Raw genomic sequence first — 24,205 nt, 5'->3', positions numbered from 1 at the left:
GGAACTCGTGCTTAGCAATTTCATTCTTACATTGCTGGTCATTGGGTTTATTTTTGCAGCAGTCTTGTGGCACTTTTTCAGGCGATTTCCATGTAGAATCCCCCTGAAAAAAAGACGTTGCATTCCGCATACCCTTGGAATGGACCCACTCTGAAACCAGCTGTAAAAAAAGAAACATGTGAACAAACCGTCAGCAAGGTATAATGTGACTCACGTCAAACCCATGTACAATGACCCGGTGTTGTATGTGGTATTATACACATCAACTGAGACATTTCATTTCCAGTTTTAATAGATTTTTTTTTTTCTTTTTTTACACATTAACTTTTAGCTCACGCAAAGTATACAGCGCAGATTCGTAAATAGATTATTTTACAAAAAATAGTCTTTGATCATTTATCTTACACCTTTTGACAGGAGCCTTATAATCTGTTTCATTATGAAGTCAGTATATTTATATGATATGAAGAACTGTACATTTTGTCTGGACCCAGTGCAATCCAAACGCAAATAATTTTTCTTTTGAAAAGAATAAGGATTGAGCTTTACATACTACATATATTGATCTATGGTTTGAATGAGGCTTAACGTGCACAAATCTCTTTTGAAAGCATCTCATAACTTTTCATGTTAAAACAGTAGAGGAGGGGGTGATGTATGCATTACTCATAACTGTTAATAGCAGAAACCTTACACTTATATACATCATTTTAAGCACAGACATTGCAGTGTCATGCTTCCATTTAAAAAGCCAATTTTCATTACAACTGCATGGCATCTACAATGAAAGATATTGCTTTGCAAATGCAGACAAGATCACAGGTTGGCTTTAAACAGTGTGGGTGTAATGGCGACTTGTTTAGTAAACTTAAAGTTAGAATTCGAGTCATCATAAATATACTAGCCAATATATGACATTAAAGAACAAGAAGGTGAAGGGAAACAGTGCCCTTGAGTAAAGGTCAATCCGTTTGGCTTCAGATGGAATGATTGGCTTAGCAGGAGGCGGCTTTTTGTTGTTCTTCGCTTGAGATTTTCCCAGACCGTTGTTGACTTCAATTGGTTTTCCGTAACAATCATAATTGGACAATTCAAAATCTCTGGGCAAGCTTCCAACAATGCTGAAGTCATTGGATCTCAAATCGGATTTTGACGTGCAGACTTTTTTGCATCTCGTTTCTGCAACCTGGGAATAATAAACAGCAAGTTAAATTAATGATCTAAGAATGTTTGAAAAACATCAAATAGCGTATACCGGAAAATAACACTAGAGTTTTCTAAGATGCCTCAGTAAGACGACATTCACCCTGACAGGTGGGAACGAGAATAGAAACATTCTGCATAAATCTCCATGGAATATACAATATGGCTAATAATCAATCATAAGCGCAAACCCTTCTTCAAGAAGTCACCCGGGGGAGGATAATTCTTAGTAAATTGACATCCTAAAAAGTATATGTGTGACTAATAAAAATCTTATATTACCAGAATTTAGGCAATATAGATATGCATGGCATATCAATGTGATATAGGTCTCATCTTGGGACCAACATCTAGAATGGAGTTCTCCATGCCACCTACTCTACTCAAGCTCCTGAAAATGGAGAGCTGGCCATGCATGGACAAGTGCACTTGGCAACTTTCAAAACTCTTGAAAGAGTAAATGAAAAACAGCAGTGTATAAGAGGCCACATTTCAATTTACGGAGACTGCAGTAAGAAGGACTGGAATGGATGCAGGTCTACCACCACCACCACCACCACCTTAAATGACAGGTCACTGAAACTTCAGTGACCTGCCTCCTATCTATTTAAAAACTGCACATTTAATATTCTGGTCTTCAAAAAAGATCCGATAGTCGCTGCCATGTAGGTGCTAGCGATGCCATCTTGGAGGAGGAAGTTTCTCTTTCTCTAGCAAGATGGCGCCGCTGCCGCCTGCACAGTAACAGCTTACGGATCACCGATAGCTGCTGCTCCATTTTGGAGGAGGAAATACTTTTTCTTTACCAAGATGGTGCCGCCTGTGCAGTAGCAGCTATCTGATTGCCGATAGGTGCTACTGTGCATGCGCAGCCAGTGCCATTTTCAGACTGACTTTTATTTTATGAATTAATGTATAACATAAAAAAATTAACTGCACAAATACACATGCGAACAGGTTACAGTGCAGGCACCACTGGCTGTCTGCAGAAGGGGATTTTTTTTTCAATATATTAATAATAATAATCTTTACCGTATATACTCGAGTATAAGCCGACCCGAGTATAAGCAGAGACACCTAATTTTGCCACTTAAAACTTGGTACGCTTATTGACTCGAGAATAAGCCGGGTATGCATTATCCCCTCATCCCTGACCTAGTATGCACGGCTCCCCCGATCCCTGTAATTGTATGCACGGCTTCCCTGGTCCCTGTCATTATATGCACGGCTTCCCTGGTCCCTGTCATTATATGCACGGCTTCCCCGGTCCCTGTCATTTTATGCATGACCCCCCCCAGTCCTTGTCATTGTATGCACTCTCCTCCTGTTCCAGCCATTAAATGTATTGCTCCCCCAGTCCATTTGCTGCCTACGCGCTGTCGCTGGATCTCGTTCCGGCGCCAGCAGCTCTTCCTGTGATCACGTGGCCCCGCTCATTAAAGTAATGAATATGCGCTCCACGCCTATGGGAGTGGAGACACGTGCATATTCATTACCTTAATGAGCGGTGCCACGTGATCCTCAGCACAGGAAGAGCTGCCGGCACAGAGACAAAAGGAGATGCAGCGACAGCGCGGAGGAGGGCGAGTATGATGTCTTCTGGACGCCATCAGCTGCAGCTGTCACTGCTATAAGAGAAATAAATATTAATTTTTCTTTAGCAGCCGCAGTTACAACCGCAGCCGCTGGCTCCTGCCAGTGCTCAGTCACTCCCCCTCCCCCGACGGCTTTTTATACGGTATAAAACGCCAACATATTGTGCAGCGCTTTACAGTTTAACAGTTCATACACAAGTCATACGTAACAACGTTAAAAATAATACAGCCAGTATCTGTGGTGCTATTGGGTGCAGTGGAGTTTGATGGAGAATTATTCAGTTAGTGAATGGGCTATATATACACACATACATAGATGTACACACACACACACACACACATATACACACACACACATTTATTCTATACACACACACACACACACACACACACACACACACACACACACACACACATACAGTTCAAAAGTTTACATACCCCAGCAGAATTTTTTGCTTTCTTGGCCTTTTTTCAGAGAATATGAATGGTTACTAAAGGTAACATCATCACCTGTGACCTCTGCCAAGAAAATTGTTTGGGATGCAAAGAAAAACCCACAGATATCAGCTGAAATACTGGATTCTCTGAAAACTAGTGGTGTGGCTGTTTCAAGATGCACAATAAGGAGGAACTTAAAGAAAAATGGGCTGCATGGTCGAGTCGCCAGAAGAAAGCCATTACTGTGCAAATACCACAAAGTATCTTGCCTACAATACGCAAAACAGCACAAAGACAAGCCTCAAAACTTCAAAATTTTCCACTTTTTCCAGATGTAACATGAAAACTGGACAAAGGTTATTACCGACTTTCCTCTGAGCAAGGAGATACCCCACATGTAGTCAAAAAGTTCTGTTTGAACACACGGCAGGGCCCCAGATAAGGTCAAAAACTGCTGTTTTTTTACATGGTAGGGCTTGGAAAGGAAAGAGCACCATTTGATTTTTGGAGAGTAAATTTGTCTGGGACAGATTGTGAATGCCATGTCACATTTGGAGAGCCCTAGACATGCCAAAACAGTAGAATCCCCCACCACCACCAGTGGCCACATTTTGGAAACTAGATCCCTCAACTAATTCATCTAGGGGTGTACTGAGCATTTTTAAACTACAGGTTATTAATGAAACTTTAACGTTTAGATTTGGAAACAAAAATGTTAAATTTCTCCACTAAAATACTGTTGTAGCACCAAATTTATAATTTTCACAAGGGGTCATAGGAGAAAATAACCCCATAATTTGTTATGCAATTTTTACCGTACACAGTGATACCCCATATTTGGTTGCACAGTGCTGTTTGTGCACACGAAGGGATTGGATGATAAGGAGCTGCTTGGCTTTTAGTACGCAGATTCCGCTGAACAGATTGTGGGCTCCATTAGCTAAGCCACTAGGGTGCCAGAAGAGCAGAACCACCCCCCTCCCCAGGCCAAGGGACCCCATATTGAAAATTTACTTAAGGATTTCTTCTGGGGGTGCGGTGATTATTTTGAACCTACATGTGCCTCACTGAATTTTAGAACTGGGACATGGAAATAGAACATTTTTCTGGTATCTTTTCTTCTTATTTGCTTCAAATTTGTCAGGTACACAAGGGTTAATAGGCGAAATTGGACTCCACAATTTATTGCACAATTTCTCCAGTATGTAGTCAGAAACTACTGTTAGGCCATATGTCAGGGCTGAGAAGGAAAGAGCGCTACTTGGCTTTTGGAGCATAGATTTTGCTAGAATAGTTTGCGGACAACATTTGCACAGCCCCTAAGGGTATGTTCCCACTGTCAGTAATCGGCAGCGCTTTGGATGCAGCATATGTCCGCTCTGTCCAAAACGCTGCCGGCATTGTAACACAGATGATTCCGCATGTGTTCATTGAACCGTGCGGAATCACCGCGTCTCATTACATTGTATGGGTGACTTTATCTTGCGGAGACTGAGCCTTTTCCACAAAGATAAATAGACATGCTGCGGTCGGTAAAGACACGCCGCACGGGAGTCTACACAGGGAAGCCGGAGGCGTCCGTGCACGCATAGTGGAGATGTGATATCATGAAATCCCATCCACTATGCTGTAGCATCTGGCCGCTGCGGGTTGGACGCAGCATTTACTGACCGTGGGAACATACCCAAAGGTACTAGAACAGCAGAAAAACCCCAAAAGTGACCCCATTGTAGAACCTCCATCTCCGTACATCTTCAGACTTTAAGACTGCCTCGTGTGCCATTGAATCAAATAGAAGAAACTCAATTTTCTCCTGGAACTGGAGAAAAGTTAGTGCTCCTGTGGCTTCTTTTACAGGACGAAGAGGTTGTAGGTAGCATTCTGGATGACGTAGAATGCTACCTTTTTTATACCAGGCCCTGGTCTTTCTTTGCTTCTCCAGATTTGGTTGTAACACCTGGTCTGACAGGTCAAACTCTCCAAGAAATTGATTATAATCTGCTACACAAACTGGTTTTTGATTGTCCCTGGTGGTGCCACTGTGCTGACCGTCAAAGTTGTGTCCGTATGCAGCGTGGTCAGTAAGCAGATGTCTTTTTTGTCATTCTACTTCCCTGCAAGAAGTTGGTTACTTGCAAGTGAGAATAACGCCCCCTTCTACAAACGTCTGGACACCAACTGTGATGGAAAAGCTACTTGGCTTTTATGGACTATCCCATAGGCCCCTGTATTTTCAGCATGGAGGAATTTATATAGGGGATACTGGTATAATAATTGTAGGTGTACAGATTTTACCCTTGATGCAGAAAAGGTATTATTAGTTCCCAAACAATTTTATCTGGTATGCCAATGGCCATCTCATTAGGGTTTCATAATATGATCAGGTCATGGCAGCTGCAAATACAGTGGTACTGTGTACATATTTTATTGCCCAGTAAAGGTGGAAAGTGTTTTTTTTTTTTTTTTTTTCACAAAACCTAATGTTGAAGGAAATACCTTTTTTAAAATTTCAGGGACACTTGTAGGGATCCATGACCAGGAATAGAAGGACACGGGTTTTTGGAAAATTAATTGTCCAGGATATAAATTTGATTCTTGGGCAATAAATTGTAAGACTACTTGCCTGTTTCACTGTGAGCATTCCATGAGCCATTTTACTCATCTGTGCCTGCCTAAGGCTACTTTCAGACTTGCGTTAGGAGGTGCAGCACAGGGCCGCCGCTAAGCTCCGCCCCGGCCTCCTCCGGTCAGCTCCTCCTCTTGGGGCATGATGCTGCATGCGACTGGCGTGCAAAAACATACCAGTGCACGGCCAGCATAGCGGGGGCGGAGCTTAGTTGCGGCCCTGCACTGCGCCTCCTAACGCAAGTCTGAAAGTAGCCTTACAGCAAAAAAAAGACTAAACCTAAATCTAACACATTGGTATTTTTTATTTTATTATCTCTCATTTTTTTTACCTTTTGGAAAAAAAAACCCACACAAAATTAGCTAACAGCAGATAAATGGCCTGGCTCTATCACTGTGATAGATCCTTTGACAGTGATCAGAGCATCAGGAACCAATGACCTTGAGAGAGGACTAAAGGGCCTGTCACACTAAGAGATATCGCTAGCAATATCGCTATAACTAGTGACGTTATAGCGATATTGCTAGCGATATCTCTGTGTCTGATACTTACCTACGACCCGCTCCCCCGCTGCTTATCGCTGATCGCGCAAGAACGTTCAGGACTGTTTCTCGTCGTCAGCTTCCTGCGGCGCTTCCTGCTGTGACGACGAGCGACGCGTGGAGCCGGGCGGGAGGACGCAGGATCGCCTGGTGTGACAGGTAAGTAGCGACCCCTGACCCCTGCGATGTCGCTGGTGAGATCTGCCTATGTGGCAGCTCACTAGCGACCACTTGGCGATGTACCAGCGATCCTGACCGCGTCATATCGCTGGTCGGGATCGCTGGTACATCGCCAAGTGTGACAGTACCTTAACAGAGCTTACGGTAGCCTGCTAAAATAGTGAATAAAACTCCCCCCAAAAAACAGACAAAAAAAAAACAAAAACAACACTGATTGACATAACTGGAATCAGTGTCTTGGTCCCTATTTTATATTGCCCTCAGAACAGAAAGCATACATTTGGTGAAAGATTTCCTTTTCGAGGATACATACTTGCAATGTGCTGATATGAACTGGTGTCCCGGTCCCATTCACTGTATTCTTTTTTGCAGCGTTGGGTCCCTTTCCTTCTGCTTGCTCAGTCTTTGCAATTTTGGCTTTCTCTGCCTCAATCCTTGTTGGACTGTTCATTAAGACCTGGACTACAGCATATTGAACAAGTGAGGCAAAGCCAAAAAGGAGACAAGTAATAAGCCACACGTCAATGGCTTTCACATAGGACACCTTTGGCAATTCTTGCGCCAGCGTGGTACACTCTGACGCCAAGCTCAGAACTGAAAATATCCCTGAAAAGGAAAGTACAGCACATAATTATTTCTATAGTTATTACAGTACATTTTCTGTATTATAGTATGAAGAACCAATAAACTCAAATATATCCAACTACCTTATGGGTTTACATTAGATTTTCTCTTTCTCACGCAAACTAGGGCCAATTTCACATCAATCCAATTGACCTAGAAGCTTTATTTCTAAAGTGTCAGAAAAAAAAACATGTATCCAGCTGAAACCCGCACAGGCATAATGCAACAAAAAGACTCCATGAAAAAAAATTGGATTGGCCAAATCTGAACCTGTAACCTATTTGCTGCATGTCAAAGTGCACCAAGCCCATCATGGTCATAAAGCATCAGCATGCGCAACTAATCTCTTTAGCTTTACTTTATACATTGTGAATATTTTTGTTAAATTATTTGTTGCTCACCTTTTCCCAATGCCAATAATAACTACAATATTAAGAATTCATTGCAAATACTCTACTCATATCCTGCCAGTATCAAACTTTGATGCAACAAATAGATGGAAAAAAAGAAGTGTGTATAAAAAATAAGCACAAACTAACAATTCTATGTCAGAAAAGGAGTGAATGACCTCTAAGGAGCGGGCAGTTTGCTGTCCTTTCAGTCATTTCATCCGGGCCTTGGACAAAATTACCTATGGGCCACAGCACTTTGGCCATTGGCCCTTTAATTTTTGTGCAGAACGTGCACACAATGCTGGCCTATGTCCTGACTCTAATCAGTGTGAGCATTAGGACTTTTTTTGAGGGCAGAATTAGCACACACTGTGCTCTGGCCTATGTGATGTATGCAGCAGTCTCAGTGTTTCCTATGTGATGTATATTCAGTAGTCTCAATGTCTCCTATGTGATGTACTGTTAGGCCCAAAAATATTTGGACAGTGACAATCTTTGGGCTCTGCATGCCAATATTCTGACTTTTTGAAATAATACAATGAAGATGTAATAGTGTAGACTTTAAGGTTTAATGAAACGTGTTGAACAAAAATATCTTGTAAAGTAAAATTTTCATTTTTAATACTTTGTAGAGAATGCTTTGCAAGCAATGACTGCCTAAAGCCTGGAGCCATGGACTTGCATGGAATCTTCATTTTTTTTTTTTCCAGCTCACCCATAGTCTTAAATGGGCAAGTCTCATCCGACAAACTAAAGAAACTAGTGCATGCTGCAATTCTTCACAAATAGAAACCTTGAAAAAATAAAAATAAAAACACACAACATGCACTTCTGCAATGTCCCATTGAATAACATTGGCCTGAGTGCTGTCTGATTTACTACAGGCAGCACGTGGACCAAAAATACGTTCTTGGCCTCAGAGTTGTGCCTGTGGGATAGATTGTCTTGGACTATATTTGTTTATCAAGCTGATTGTTGTGGGAAATTTTAGATATAAATTTTTCCACGGCACTCACACAGACGTCAGAAAGATGAAGTGAGTTCATTGGCCGTGAATGTGCAGGATCTGTCAGATGGCACCGGGAGCAGGAGAACTTTCTCACGCTTGCGGTGCGGTCAGACAGGGAATAGCAGTTCACAGAGAGACACTGAGCAGACGGTGCTCAGTTTCTCCACTGGATTACAGGCTGCATGGTCGCACCATGCATCCTGCCATCTAGATGTAGCAGTTCTGAACCCGTCGTGGGACTAATGGATTAAAAGCATCTCTGCGGAAAGGTGAGGAATTTTGTTTGTTTTTTCACCTCTTTTGCAGATGATGAGGGCATCGAGGGAATGTGCGAGGTTGTTAGTATGGTTTAATTAAGAATATTAAAGGAGTCTGTGTCTTTCTTTAAATTAAAGGACTTTTTCTGGGTGTCTGTGTTTTCTTACAATGTGACTTTGGGGTTAGTAATGCAGGCGTCTTATTGATGCCTCTCCATTACTAACCTCGGGTCTTGATGTCATCAGACAATACAAAGGTGACATCAACCCCCCCAACTATTACCCCACTTGCCACCGCTACAGGGCAAGTGGGAAGAGCGAGGATAAGTGCCAGAATTGGCGCATCTTAGAGATGCATCTTTTCTGGGGGGCATGAGAGCTAATGTTTTTAGCCAAGGGGGGCAGCAGCATCCATGGTCCCTTCCCAGGCAATAAACATCTGCCCCAGCCGTCTGCTTTTCCTCTGCTGGTTACGAAAATTGCACGGGAGCCCACGCCATTATTTTTTGCTCGAAAAATAATTTTTTATTAAATACATGTACAGTAATTTGCACACACACTGTACTAATTGTATTTGTCACTGACATCTATATATCTACCTATTCTATTTGTATTTACTGTATGTAATCCATCTCTCCTATCCTATCGTCTCCTGCAGTGATTTTTACAGAACACAGCACATGAATTACTGGCTTTTCTATCCATTTATGCAATATAAATACGTATATATATTTGTGCGGCACTGAAATCTATATATCTATGTATTCTATATGTATATCTATTCTGTTCTAACCTGTCACTCTGTGATTATACTGTAAGCAGCATACGAATTGACGGCTTTTATTCTACATTATATATGTGTGTGTGTGTGTGTGTGTGTGAGTTTTAAAGAATATTTCCTTTGAAAGCAATGTGTAAATGACAGAATTGCTGTATGTAAAGGCTCATATTAAAAACGCATTGCAATCGGATAGCAATCGCACTCCATTCGGATGTCAATCGGATGCCAGGTGTGAGAAATCTGATTGTACTCGCATGACTTTTGCATTACACTCCTGCGACTCTCGGCAGGGAGACTCGGACCGATTTTTCATACGTTTAGGTTGACTCCAGCCTAATAGTTGTCCTTTGGACAGATTCTCCCACCTGAGCTGTGGATCTCTGCAGCTCCTCCAAAGTAACCATAGGCCTCTTGGCCGTTTCTCCACTTCGTGTTCTCGTTACTTAGGTGAAGAGCCATGTATTGGCAGGTTTGCAGCTTCCATACTCCTTCCATTTTTGGATTATGGATTGAACAGTGCTCAGTGATGTTCCGAGCCTGAGCTATTTCTTTTAATAACCTATCCCTGCTTTACTCTTCTCCACAACATTATCTCTGACCTGTCTGATGTGTTCCTTTATTTTTATGACACGGTTTGATCCCTAGTGTTATCAAATAAACCTCTAAGGCTTTCACAAAACAGATGTCATTATATGGAGAGTAAATTGAGTCCACCTGTGTGTAATTTTCTAATTATGTGACTTCTGCAGGCAAGTGGTCACTCAGGATTTTATTAAGAGGTATCAGACTACAGTGGGCTGAAAACACGTCACTGCAGAGATGCATTTCATTACTATTCTTGCATTTGGCAGCGCATGTTCTCTGTGCTTTTTTTTGATATGTCCAACTGTGAGATTTGTTTAAAGGTGGTTGTGAGCAGATTTAGCATGATACCCAAAGGTGTCAATTGTTTGGGATATCTTGGGGATATTTAAATGCATTAAAAAAGTATTTGTGCATTGTTATTTTCTATTTGTATGCCTTAATTTTTTTAATCTTTTCATGCAAACACCAAATTGATTGTGTGTGTTAATTTCTTATATCCAAGAAGTATCATTTCTCCTTGCGGAGAACAACATGAATGTCGAGGTGAGGAGACTTAAAGCTGCAATGCTCCTATGGGAAATATGCTAATTATGCAAATTGTCTCTTCAGAGAGGAAGAGGACTAGAACTCTAGTGCCACCTATTGGAAGTAGCAATCCTAAAAGTCAATGTTGACCCTTTAACGAGCCTTGTTACATGACTTAGGATCTCACAATTTGCACTGACGAGGGGCAGTACCCTGAAACAGTGTCTGCAAATTGAGATTCTGGCTTGGCTTTCATCCTAAGTCATGTAACAAGGCTCGTTAAAGGGTCAACATTGACTTTTAGGATTGCTACTTCCAATAGGTGGCACTAGAGTTCTAGTCCTCTTCCTCTCTGAAGAGACAATTTGAATAATGTTCATTTCTTATACACACTACTTTTTTGTATCTATAAATTGCTTGAAGCTTCCAGTGCCAGTATCAGCACCTCTCCTATATACAGCAAGAGCCAGTCTTTCTTCTGTGCTCTAAACCATGATTGCAAACTTTGGAAAAATCTTTGTGACGAGGAATAGAGAATTTACATTTTGATGAGAGACTATCTATCTCAGTTGGGAATACTAAACAGGTTACAAATGATCATAGATCTGATATAAAGCACCATGAAAAGGAGTGTAAAGAATTTTTATAAAAAAAAGGCTCAAATTTGTTTTGATGAGTAAATGAGGAATATATATCAATTATATGGATAGAAGTTATACTGCATGCACCAATACTCCATCGTGCTATTCTGTTTCTATGTGTGGATGAACTATCCATAAAGCAAAATGCCAATCACAGAAAACTCAGCTTTACATATTTTTAGGGTAAAAGGATAGGAAAACAAATTCAAAGACAAACCTATGCATACACAGAAAACAATGCATGACATTTAATTAAGTAGAAGAGGTAAGTGATTATACAAATCTTACAGTTTGTTGCCAATCCTTAATGATGGGTGATGGTTATGTGGTGATTTCCCTGGCACATTGATATCCCACATGCAAAGAGCATATGTCAGACACACAGATGGAAATATTTTACACATGGAATGATCTGGGAATGAAAAATATAGGCAGAAAAAGAATGATGGAAAGGTTTAACAATCTCCTTTAATACGGTCATTGGTGTATAAATGCAACCTGTCACTGCAGAGTATTAGTAAGAATCAAACTAGATGCTCTTAATAACCACATGGAACATGGCAAAACAATTATATTCAAGGGGTTGCTTGGTACCTTTTTTACAACATTTTTATAAGGGGGCCCTATAGGAATATTAGAGAAGAATAGCTTAGTTACTCACCGATAACGGTGTTTCTCGGAACCCATGATAGCACCACGGAGAGAGGGGGGTCCGCCCATCAAGGACAGGAACCTACAGATAAAAAGGCGGCACCTCTCCTCCGCCCCCAGTTGGTTACAGAGCATCAGAGGGTCTCCCGGTTAGTGAACAACAAAAAGTACATACATAACATTATAATATTGCATATTATGGAGAAGCCCAGTGTCTAACAAAAAACCACTTTACACACATTAACTCGTGCTCACCGCACACGTGAAAGGGAGGGATAAGCGGGTGCGGTCATGGGTTCTGAGAAACACTGTTATCGGTGAGCAACTAATTTATTCTCTCTCACCCATGACAGCACCACGGAGAGAATTTCATTGATTGGTAGCTAAGGGAGGGACCACCGCCTGAAGGACCCTTCTCCCGAAGGTCAGGTCAGACGTAGAGGCTAGATCTAAGTGATAGTGCCTAAAAAAGGTAGAAGGTGTTGACCAGGTGGCCGCCTTACAGATCTGCTCTATTGATACCTCTGATCTTTCTGCCCATGAGGTCGCCATTGCCCTTGTAGAGTGAGCTTTTAGACCCTCCGGGATGGTATTCCCACTAGATGAATACGCCAGGGCAATCGCATCCCTTATCCACCTTGCTAGGGTACTCTTGGATGCCTTGAGTCCCTTCCGAGGTCCCTGGAAACACACAAAGAGAGACCCTTCCTTCATACATCCCTTGGTGGCCTCTAGGTACTGAACTAGACACCTCTTCACATCCAGGTTGTGACGTTTCTCCTCTCCCCTATTCCTAGGGTTTGGGCAGAAGGAAGGAAGGAGCACTTCTTGGGACCTATGGAAGTGTGTCGACACCTTAGGTAGGTATGCTGAATCAGGTTTTAATATGACTCTATCATCCAGGATTTTAGTGAACAGGGGTATTGCTGAGAGAGCCTGAATATCGCTCACTCTGCGAGCGGATGTTAGGGCCACTAAAAGTATATTTTTTTAATTATAGGGTTTTTAGGGGTGCTGATTGGATGGGCTCGAATGGGGCCCTGTTAGTGCAGACAACACTAGGTTTAGATCCCATGACGGTATTTTCTGGGAGGTTATTGGCCTAGACCTGGCTGCGGCCCTCAAACCGTGCCACCCAAGGGTTGCCTGCCACATCCAGGTTATAAAGGGCACCTAGAGCTGCTATCTGTACCTTCAATGTATTAGTTGCCAGCCCCTGCTCTAATCCTTTTTGTAGGAATTCGAGAATTTTGTCAATTTGGATTCCTGTTGTGAGCTCATTTTCTCGTTCACCTTTGATGTCCGATGAACTCCCTCTGCTGGTGAAAGGAGGTGGTGAAACTGATTTGGATGGGAGAAACCGGTCACCTGAACAGGTGGATTGCGATTGGACATCCGGAATCTCTCAGTGGATATAAGGCAGCCGACGCCCTGTAGGGTTGCTGGTGATTTCTCTGCTCTGAGCTCTGACCTCCAGTTCAGTTCCTGTCTTCTAAAGCTAAGTTTTGCTCTGTTATTGTTCCATGTGATTTTGTCTGATTTGCTTAGTTTTGTGTTCTGCCAGCCCCGGCTGGGGCTCTGCTGAATTTCCATTTTTGTCCCTGATCGGTTAAATCTCTTTTGCTCTGTCTTCAGAATATATCGGAGTGATGATATAGGGATTTTGAAGTCTAGTGACTTCAGGGCCGTTTTTCCTATCAGACGTGTTGGGACATTTTTGGTAGGGTTTTTGCGGATTTTAGCCAGCATCTTTTCTATCCTTTCCTATCTAGTTAGTTGGGCCCCATCGTTTGCTCTGCCTGTCTGTCTGTGTTAGTGTTTTCATCTGTTTTCACCGACAATACATGTTGGGGGCTGTCTATTGCTTTGGGGTCTGCTCTGGGGCAGTTTAGATTTTTCCCTTTCTTTCTTTAGGCTTATTTTGTTCTCCGGCTGTGAAGAGGCGTCTAGGAGCACCGTAGGAATGCTCCACGGCTACTGTTAGTTGTTGTGAATAGGATCAGGGGTCTGCAATCCGCTAGCTACCAACCTCTCCGGTTTTCTGGACTTAGCTTGCATTTTTGTTTTTTCCTCCTCTGGTGACTCATTCGTAACAGATTCCATCTTGAACCCTTACCCCAGAGCTAGATAGAAATTTCCTCCAAGTTCTACCATAGGCCCTGGTTGTGATCGGTTTCCTACTCTTTTGTAGCGTGGAAACCAGGTTTTCTGAAAACCCTCTCCCCCTCAGCAGTGCCCTTTCAAATTCCATGCAGTTAAATGGAGGTTCACTGCCCGAGGGTGTAACACGGGACCTTGGGACAGAAGGTCGGGGAGATCTGGTAGAACCCAGGGGTCAGTTATTGACAGTATTCTCAGCCAGGAAAACCAAGTTCTTTTTGCCAAAACGGGGCTATTAGTATCATTCGTGCCCTGTCTTCTCCGACTTTCCTTATGACTGCCGGGATGAGAATGGGCGGTGGAAAGGCATACATTAGGCCCTGCGTCCATGGAAGCATAAACGCATCCAGGGTCCTGGGATTCCCCCTGGGGTCTAGGGAACAAAATGCTTCCACTTTTTTGTTTTTGTGGTCCGCAAACAGATCCATGTCCGGGGTTCCCCACATTTTTACAATTTTCCGAAAAATGGACTGTTTTAGAACCCACTCCCCTTGAAGTATCTGGGTGCGACTTAGAAAGTCTGCTGTCTGGTTTTCTGCTCCCCGTATGTGTAGTGCAGATAAGGACAGTAGGTTTTTCTCAGCTAGCGTGAATATTTCGGAGGATGTGTTCATTAGTGTTCGGGACCTGGTTCCCCCCTGATGATTTATGTAGGCCACCGTCACTCGATTGTCCGAAAATATTCGGACATGATGTCCCTTTAATACCGCCGGTAGAAAGTGTGTTAGGGCGTAGCCTACTGCCAGCAGTTCCTTTTGGTTCGAGGAGGCTTCTATTTCATGACCTCCCCATTCCCCCTGAGCCACCCTGTTGCTCATGTGTGCTCCGCATCCCTTGGGACTGGCATCCGTGGTGATTATGTGTGTGACTTTTATCACCCAGGAAATCCCTTTGGATAGGTTGTCTCTGTTTCCCCACCAAGCTAGGGAACGAATAGTTTTGGAGTCTAGTGTAACGTAACCTTCCAAGTGACCTCTTAATGCTGACTGGTTGGCTAAAACATCCCATTGGAGATCTCTTGTATGTAGCTGCGCCCACTGGACCGCCGGCAGGCATGCGGAGAGGTACCCTAACAGTGACATTGCTTTTCTTAGCGTCATTGAAGGGTTCTGCATTGCTCTTGCTACCATCTGAGTGATCCTCTCCTTTTTGTGGTCTGGCAGATAACACTCCTGGGTGTTTGAGTCCAGTGTCAGGCCTAGGAACTCCTGGACTTTCCTGGGCTCCAGCCTTGATTTTTTTAGGTTTAGGAGCCATCCGAGGTTTTTTTTTTTTTTTTGATGATCTTAGTGGGGTCACTACATATTTTTGAGGTGGGAGAGAGAGAAAGTCTATCCTTAACCCTGATCCTATCAGATTTAATAACCAAGGGTTGTTCGATATTTTCCTCCAGGCTGGGAGAAAAAAGCTTAGCCTTCCTCCCACCCTGGGCAAACAGTCACTTGAAGGGCTTTTTGTCTCGGGACGAGTTACCAAAGAAGAACCCCCTGTCTCTCCTTCTGTCGTCCCATTTCTGTTCTCTCAGGGTTCTCCTCTGAAAATTTTTTTTTTCCGAAAGGACCTTTTAAAGCCTGTGGGGCCTGTAGGGCCTAAATTTGGGAATCCCTTCTTTTTTTCCCCCGCCTTTTCGAGGCTGTCATCCAAAGTCTCTCCAAATAGGAATTTCCCTTCACAAGGGATGGCACATAGTTTCATCTTAGTTTGTTAATCCCCAGGCCAACATTTAAGCCACAGTGTTCTTCGGGCTGCGTTTGACAGGGCTGCCGTTTTGGATGACAACCTTACCGAATCAGTCGAAGATTCGGCTAAGAAGGCCGCTGCTCCCCTTATCACGGGAATTAATTCCAGGATCTTCTCCTTGGGTGTACCTTCCCTTAGCTGCTTCTCTAGTCGGTCTACCCATACCATGAGGGCTCTGGAGGTACAAGTTGCCGCTATCGCTGGCCTAAGATTTCCTCCTGCTGATTCCCAGGTGCCCTTGAGGAAAGTATCAGCTTTTTTGTCTAATGGGTCCTTTAGAGTACCCATATCCTCAAAGGGGAGTGCAAATTTTTTCGAGGCTTTGGCGACCGCCACGTCTAACTTCGGCGCTCTGTCCCAGGACGTGGACACTTCCTCGTCACATGGGTATTTTCTTTTAAGGGAGGGAACCGTGGAGTTCTTCCTATCTGGTCTCTCTCATTCTTTTTTTATCAGGCCCTGTACATTCTCGTTTAGCGGGAATACTCTGCGTCTCTTTTGGCCTAATCCCCCGAACATTATGTCCTGGACTGATCTATCTGTCCGAGGGTCTGCTACCCCCATGGTAGACCTTACCGCTTTTACTAACATGTCAACCTCATCCAGGGTAAAGCAATGACAACCCTCTGTTTCCTCATCTATAATAATAATAATAATAAATTTTATTTTTATAGCGCCGACATATTCCGCAGCACTTTACATTTCAGAGGGGATTTGTACAGACAATAGACATTACAGCATAACAATAATCACATACAGTAGATTATAACACATACCAAGAGGAAAGAGGGCCCTGCTCGCAAGCTTACAGTCTATGAGGAAAGAGGGAGACACGAAAGGTGGGTGGTAACAGTTACCCTGAATTGTATGGACCAGTCATAATGTTAAGTGTGTAACAGTACAGACACAGAGGGCTAATGGAGGCATAAAGCATGTGGGAACATGATGCGGGGAACCTGGTTATGGTAAAACTTTTGGCTCTGCCACACAGGGATAGATTAGGTTAATGTGTTGGGGTGGTAGGCCAGTCTGAATAAATGCGTTTTCAGGACACGCTTAAAATTGTGGGGATTGGGGACTAATCGTATTGACCTGGGAAGTGCATTCCAAAGAATTGGTGCGGCACGTGTAAAGTCTTGGAGACGGGAGTGGGAGGTTCTGACTATTGAGGATGCTAATCTCAGGTCATCAGCAGAACGGAGGGCGCGGGTAGGGTGGTATACTGAAACAAGGGAGGAGATCTGAGGATGACGAGTCGGTGTCTGAAGTATTTGATGTAACTTCCCCTGACGTCGAGGCCTCTGACTGGGAGGCTGCTACTGTGTCCCTTTTCTTTCCCCTCTCTTTGCGTTTTAGGGATGAAAGGGCACTTTGAAACTCCGATCGGATTACCGCTCTTAGATCCGAGGCGTAATCCGGGGTTTCATCACAAAGAACTTTCTGTATGCAGGAGTCAGAGTTTTTTATCCCAAGCTGCTGGTAGCGGCCTTCTACAGGTGGGGCATTCCCTGTTCTTTGTCTTTTCTTTCTTGTTTCCCTAATAAGGGAAAGAAGTCTATTATAATGGGGGACATTCACGTAGATCACTTACCCCATCATGCACGGTTGCAGGTACCGGTTCGGGAGGTGGATTCAGATCCCTCACGGGCTGATCCACAGGAGGTGATTTGCTCCTCGCAGTCGACTTGCTCCGCTGCGTGGAGTGGCTACTGGACCGGCCCTCTCGCCCATCCTTTTCTTTTTGACGGCGATTGTGCCTGTGCTGCTGCTGTATTGGCTGCTCCTCATGCTGGTCGCTGTCCTCCATGTCTATAGGACGCTTCCAGCAAGGAGCAGCTCCTACCGTCTTCTTTTGAATCTCCCGGGCCCTCACGTCACCTCCTCCTCCCAGCCTGCACCGCTGTGCCCCGGGGAGCGCGCAATGCGCATGCGCCGACCGCGGGGACCCGGAAGTCTTCATTCCATTTCCGGGGCAGCGCCATATTGGTACACCTCTGTACCGCAAGCTGCCCCCGCATGTACCGGCGTCCCTCCAGCCCCATTCTCCTTTTCGGAGCGGCGGCTCGGTCCTCCCTGCCCGCTCACCTTGTTCAGCCCCTCGGCTACAGCGGTGGAGGCTTCAGGCACCGACCCCGCCACGGCAGGGGCCTTCCCGCTGCCAGGACTACGAACGGGACGGCCCTGGATCCTCTTCAATGGTAAGCCTGCCGCAGGATCCACGGGTCACCCATCAAGGACAGGAACCCAACTGGGGGCGGAGGAGAGGTGCCGCCTTTTTATCTGTAGGTTCCTGTCCTTGATGGGTGGACCCCCTCTCTCCGTGGTGCTGTCATGGGTGAGAGAGAAATCACACACACCACAACAATCCACAAGATAAAATTCTCACTGCTCTGGTGGCTTTTTCCAGTCACTGCACTGGTTACCCATTTGCTACAGAACACAATGCAAACTTATCTCTCACCCACAAAGCTCTCCACAGTTCTATACCGCCCTATATCACCTTCCTCATCTTTTTCTAACTAAGTGAACTAAGACTAACATAATCCGAACCTCGCACCTCCATCTCCAAGACTTCTCTCGCGCTGCGCCAGTTTTCTTGAAGGCACTACCCCCAAACAATCTGACTAATATCTAACTCATATTTTTTATCGTGCTCTACAAAACACATCTCTTTTGACAGGCCTATGACCTCGACTCCGACTCACTAACTTAACTCTTCCCTATTCCTTCCTTCTAAATGTTAATCCCAATCTACACGCTCCTACTCATCTGTCTCCACATCCTCCATGCACCCACTGGCACTTAGTAACTGCACTTAGACCGGTATTAACTGATGACTGGTTCATGCAGCTTATTTGAAAGGCACTATTAAAATGATGGCTAGACCATACATGAAAAGCACTTTCTACCTATTGTGCCCCCCTATTTCCTTATAGATTGCAAGCTTGCGAGCCGGGCCCTCACTTCTACTGTAACTGATGAACTGTGTGCTACTTTGTATTGTCTTTATTGTATGTACAGGTCTCCCCTTAATTTAAGTGCTACAGATTATGTTGCAGCTATATCAAATTATTATTATTATTATTATTCCAGTGGGGTCACTAATTGGCTGTAACCTAAGCATTCCCTCTAAACCAAACAAGCAATTGTTTTTTTTCCAGCTTAAACAGATTGCGTTGGCTGCAGAAAATCAGGGCTGCCGATCACCTGGAGCAGTCATTCGACAGCCCTTACCTGGCGTAGAAGCGAAGAGGCTTTTCTTTTTATGAACCTTTGCAGCCCTTTTTAAATATACAAAAAAGTACAGAACAACCCCTTTAAAAGGAAGCTACTAATGAACATTGCCGTGCAGGTCATAACTCCTTTCCTTAAATGGCTATATTTACAATAAAAAGATCTAAAAAGGCCACTGAAAAAATTAGTGTACACAATTTCACTGTAAACTGTATCATTGACTAAGGTCATGTTCCCACAATTAGTATTTGGTGAGATTTTTATGTTACAGATTTTCAGCACCTATAAGCTAAAATAGGTTACTTGGGTTGCTTTCATTGCATTTTTGAGTGCAGTTCTTTACATACACTTTTATTGTGCTTTTGATGCCGCAGTTTTGTCTCTTTTGGTATGCCAGGTTTTAAATAAAGCGGCTTTGTTTTTGATACTGCCTATATTTGGCTATTAAAAAATGTTATTGCTCATTTTTCCAACAGAATTTACAAAACCTTATATGACAGAAAATATCCAAAAGTGACACTATTCTAAAAACTGCACCCCTCAAGGTGATCAAAACCACATTCAAGACATTTATTAACCATTCAGGTCTTCACAGGAACTGAAGCAATGTGGAAGGAAAAAATTAACATTTAACTTTATTTCACAAAAAATTTTTACTTTAGACACAAATTTTTTTTATTTTCACAAGAGTAACTGGAGAAAATAGAACCCAAAATTTCTCCTGTGTAAACCAATACCCCATATGTGCGGGAAAACCACTGTTTGGGCGCACAGCAGGGCTCGGAAGGGAAGGAGTGCTGTTAGACTTCTTGAATGCAAAATTAGCTGGAATTGATAGTGGCCACCATGTTGCGTTTGGAGAGCCCCTGATATCCCAGTGAAAACTCACCACAAGTAACTCCATTTTGGAAACTAAACTCCTCAAGTTATGTAGATGTGTGTTGAGCACCTTGAACCCCAAGGTGCTTAACATATATTTAGCGTGGCACCATGAAAATGAAAATGTAAAAAAACCCACAATGTGTTTTTAAACCCCAATTTTTTTGTTTTCACAAGGGTAACGGGAGAACATTGACACCAAAAATTGTTGTGCAATCTTCCTTGAGCACCATTTGTGGTGGAAAACTGTTATTTGCACAGCAGAGCTTGGAAAGAAAGGGGTGATGGTTTGGATCAGGACTTTGATGGAATGGTCTGTGATCACCATGTCACATTTGGAGAGCCCCCTAATATGCCTAAACAGTGGAAATCCCCCACAAGTGACTCCTTTTTGGAAACTACATCCCTCAAGGAATTATCTAGAGGCATAGCTATAGTTACGATAATAATGCTTTTGGTTATACTGGTGTATGAATTTATAATGTGGTGGTATGTGTAAGTTGCGTAGAGTACATGAGATTATAAAAAAGTGTAGCAAAAAGGGTAAAAACAAATTTTATTTTGTGGATGTGTGGTACGCTTTGAAGCAATCCTTAATGCAAAGGCCAGGTTTCATAGTGGTAAATTGTGTATTTTCGGATTCACCTACTGGAGCATACGCTGCACCTTTTTTGTGATCTTCCTTCTTCCCTGTTAGGGGAATCTCTCCTGGAAAATGTTGACCTGTGACAATACAGGCGCCATCAGTTTCAGAAGTATTGGGACCCTCACCTTCCTCAGGGCCAAACATTAAGCCCTTGATAACTACCTCCCAAAACTGAAAGAAGGTCCCCATATTGCCTACAGATCGAAACAGAACAAAAGCATTGTAGAGTGACATCTGTACAATGTGCATGGCCATTTTTTTGTGCCATATTTTAGCTTTTTGCATGGCATTGTATGGTATGAGGACCTGATCCGAGAGATCTACACTGCTAATGAACTTACTATAATCCAAAATACAATCTGGCTTTGGGACTTGTGTTGTGGTACCTTGGACAGTGACAAGGGAGCTTTTGTCATGGAGTATGGTGGTCAAGATAAGCACCATCCCTCATCCATATACTTGACCACCATACTATTTCTCAGAAGTTGCCCAATTAGCGACTTAAGGAGGTCACTTGGTGCCGCATGCAACTGTACCTCAGAGAGAGAGGGGGTATTAAAGAGTGGGATGCTGGCGCTAAAGTTATCTATGTAGAGGTGATAACCTTTATCCCGCAGTGGGTGCAGCAATACCCACACAAATTTCCTACTCTCCCACATCTTGTACAGTTTAATTTCATATCTGGCCCTCTTACTGGGCAAGTATTTTTGGAATTTTAGTCCAACTTTGAAATGAGCCATAGATTCATCTATAAACATGTCCATTTAGGAGTCTTATTGCCTTTCTGCTAAAGCGTTCAACTACTGGACAAATTTTATATGCACGATCAAAGTTAGGATTGTCTCGGGGAGGACACTGCAATTTATCACTATGATGCGAAAATGTTTGGATTGCTTCAAATCGTGTCCTTGTCATGGCCATACAGACTACTGGTGTTCTATACAGTGGTTTACAGCAGGGTTAACCCCTTGTGATGGATTGCAGCGGGGGACCTGACTGAACGGCGGGGAGGTTTGTTTATTTTTTGTTTTTTTTACAGGACAACAAGGGATTCTGTTGGATTAGCAGAATAATAAATTTGGTCAAAAACTTTGTGTGATAATTTCATTAAAAGACTTTTTAATTAATGTGTGTCTTTTTTAACCCTTTACTACTATAGTTTTAATAATGGATAGGTGTCTTATTGACACCTCTCCATTATTAACTCGGCTTAATGTCACCTTTCAATAGCAAGGTGACATTAACCTATTATTATTAACCCATAAGCCACTGCTAAAGGCAATGGGAATAGAGGCGCTTAAGTGCCAGAAAAGGCGCATCTTATAGATTTATAGATGCGCCTTTTCTGGGGTGGATGGGGGCAGAGTTTTTTAGCGGGGGGCAAAAACAATGGTCCCTCTCTAGGCTATTAAAATCTGCCCTCATTCACTGGCTTTCCCTCTTTAGCAGAGTAATTACCGTGGGAGCCCATGCAATTTTTTTCATCGAATTTACCCGTTAATTTAACACCTACATGTCAAAAATTTTACACACATACCCTAATCTAATTATTAATCAAAGACATATAAAAAGCTAAATGAAATGAAATGGTTTACTATATGTAAACCATGTGTCATTTCATGTCGGGTTTTGAATTGATTTTACAGAAGCCGGCAATTGATTTAGCGAACCACAATGTGGACTCAGTTTTCAGTATGTATAGAATCAATCATGTGAGCCAAAACATCCTATTTTTAAATATTCACTGATTTTCAGCTCCCATCCACCGCCACCCAATGATGACACTTACCCTTTTTACCCTCCTCTGGCACAGAATCTGTTCTCCAGTAGTTGTAATATTGTCAGTTGAGCATACTCAGATAATTTATTATATCTATTAAAACATCTGACAGCCGGGTTGTAGCACAGTTCAGCTTTGCTATGCTGAAGATCCCACTGATACCGGCAGCAATTGCATCTAATGGCCCTGTACAATTCATGAAAAACAGATGCACCTATGACCCGGCCTAATAAAACATCCCAGACTCTCCCTCTGCATCCTCATCTCCCTAATAGCTGGCTTGTAGCCTAGTTCTGCTATGCTATGCTTGGTTCAGATATGGCTATATGGGGGGAGCATGACCATGTTATGAAGATCCCCATGAACCACCAATGAAATGTGGAGTTTGTAAACAGCAATGGGTAATGGTCAAATAGTGGGTCACAGTCACTACATATCAAAAGCAATGGTAAGTGCTCATATCAAAAATATCAATGGTCACCTTATCCATATAATCAAAAAATTGGCAAAGCTAAGACTTATTCATCTTTAGGACGGGGTCACACTTGCGAGAAAATCGCACGAGTCTCAACACCCGGCACTGCCGCCGGCACTCGGGGCCGGAGTGTGCGGCTGCATGTATTTTTATGCAACTGAGCACTACGGTCCGAACCGTTGACGTCAGTGCCGGGTATTGGGACGCAAGACTCGTGCAACTTTCTCGCAAGTGTGAACCCGGCCTTAACAGAAGGACACAAAGTAAGTAGTGGCCAACAACCCTTGGCAAAAGCAGGGTGCTGTTTGGAAATTTTAGCAGATAACAATGAGTCGCCCATCCACTCAGCTCAGAAAAGAAGAAAGTTTATGCTGAGCTTCTAGTGGGTATTCACAATACTGGATTCAAATAGATAACATGCCTCGTGAAAAAAAATATTGCCATTATGATAAACGTTAAAAAAGGGGTCATCCAAGTAGTGGACAACCCCCTTTAGTAGATATAATTACCTAGTGGCACACGAGCAGCACTGGCATCTGGGTTGATCCAGAAAGACAGCCAAGAGAGAACAACTATAAGCAGGGTAGGGGCATAGACACCCATCATATAGAATCCGACCTGTCTCCTCAAAGTGAAGATGACCTCCACGCAGGTGTAGTAACCTGGAGAAGAAAAAGAATGTCAAGAATATTTTTTTAAATACACAAGTTATGCGATTTTTTTTTTTTTTTTTACAGCAACAGTTTGGGAAAGAAGCATTTTTACACCTGAATGTATGATAGAAGTCATAGCTTTTGAAAGTACTAATGTGACAATTCCAAATGTACAATTAATGGACAACTATAAAACCAGTCATACAATGTGATCTTTGGGAATTTTTTTTTTAAAGATTCTTTCTGTCACAGTTGAAGTGTACCTACAATACAAACTACAGACCTCTCCATTGTTTGTAGGTGAGAAAACATACAAACACCTATTACCGCACATTGCATTATATGACAGGACAGAAAGACATTGACTATTTAACTCCCACGTGATTTTCAGTGTTTGCACTTTCATAATTTCCTTCTCTTACTTCCAAGAACTTTTTTTTTCTGTCAGCATACCATATGAGGGCTGTTTTTTTTATGAGACAAGTTGTAGTTTTGAATAACACCATTTCAATTTACCATACAATGTACAAACTGGAAAAAATCCAAGTAGGATGAAATGGTATAGGCCTAAGCCCACGTTCACAATTTG

The 24,205-nt window shown here is 42.9% G+C and overlaps 1 protein-coding gene across 2 annotated transcripts in view; it reads right to left on the bottom strand.

The window, feature by feature from the left end:
• Positions 1-270: 270 nt before the first annotated feature.
• GLRB (glycine receptor beta) overlaps positions 271-24,205 on the bottom strand; it is a 163,218-nt gene continuing 139,283 nt past the window's right edge. The window contains exons 8-10 of one of the 2 annotated variants that reach the window (XM_073576475.1): positions 23,473-23,625; positions 6,898-7,190; positions 271-1,186 (exon numbers count right to left, since the gene is read on the bottom strand). In XM_073576475.1, the coding sequence (XP_073432576.1) occupies positions 890-1,186; positions 6,898-7,190; positions 23,473-23,625 (743 nt within the window). In that variant the 3' untranslated portion in view covers positions 271-889. Of the gene's footprint in view, positions 1,187-6,897; positions 7,191-11,686; positions 11,811-23,472; positions 23,626-24,205 lie in introns of those variants that run through there. The other variant, XM_073576486.1, reaches the window with a different exon arrangement.

Source organism: Dendrobates tinctorius, unplaced genomic scaffold (genome assembly GCF_039654945.1).
Source record: "Dendrobates tinctorius isolate UK_male_01 unplaced genomic scaffold, ASM3965494v1 ptg000008l, whole genome shotgun sequence".
NCBI classification, from domain to species: domain Eukaryota; kingdom Metazoa; phylum Chordata; class Amphibia; order Anura; family Dendrobatidae; genus Dendrobates; species Dendrobates tinctorius.
Note: the sequence above shows the minus strand (reverse complement) of the source record. Positions and strands in the feature narration are given on the sequence as shown.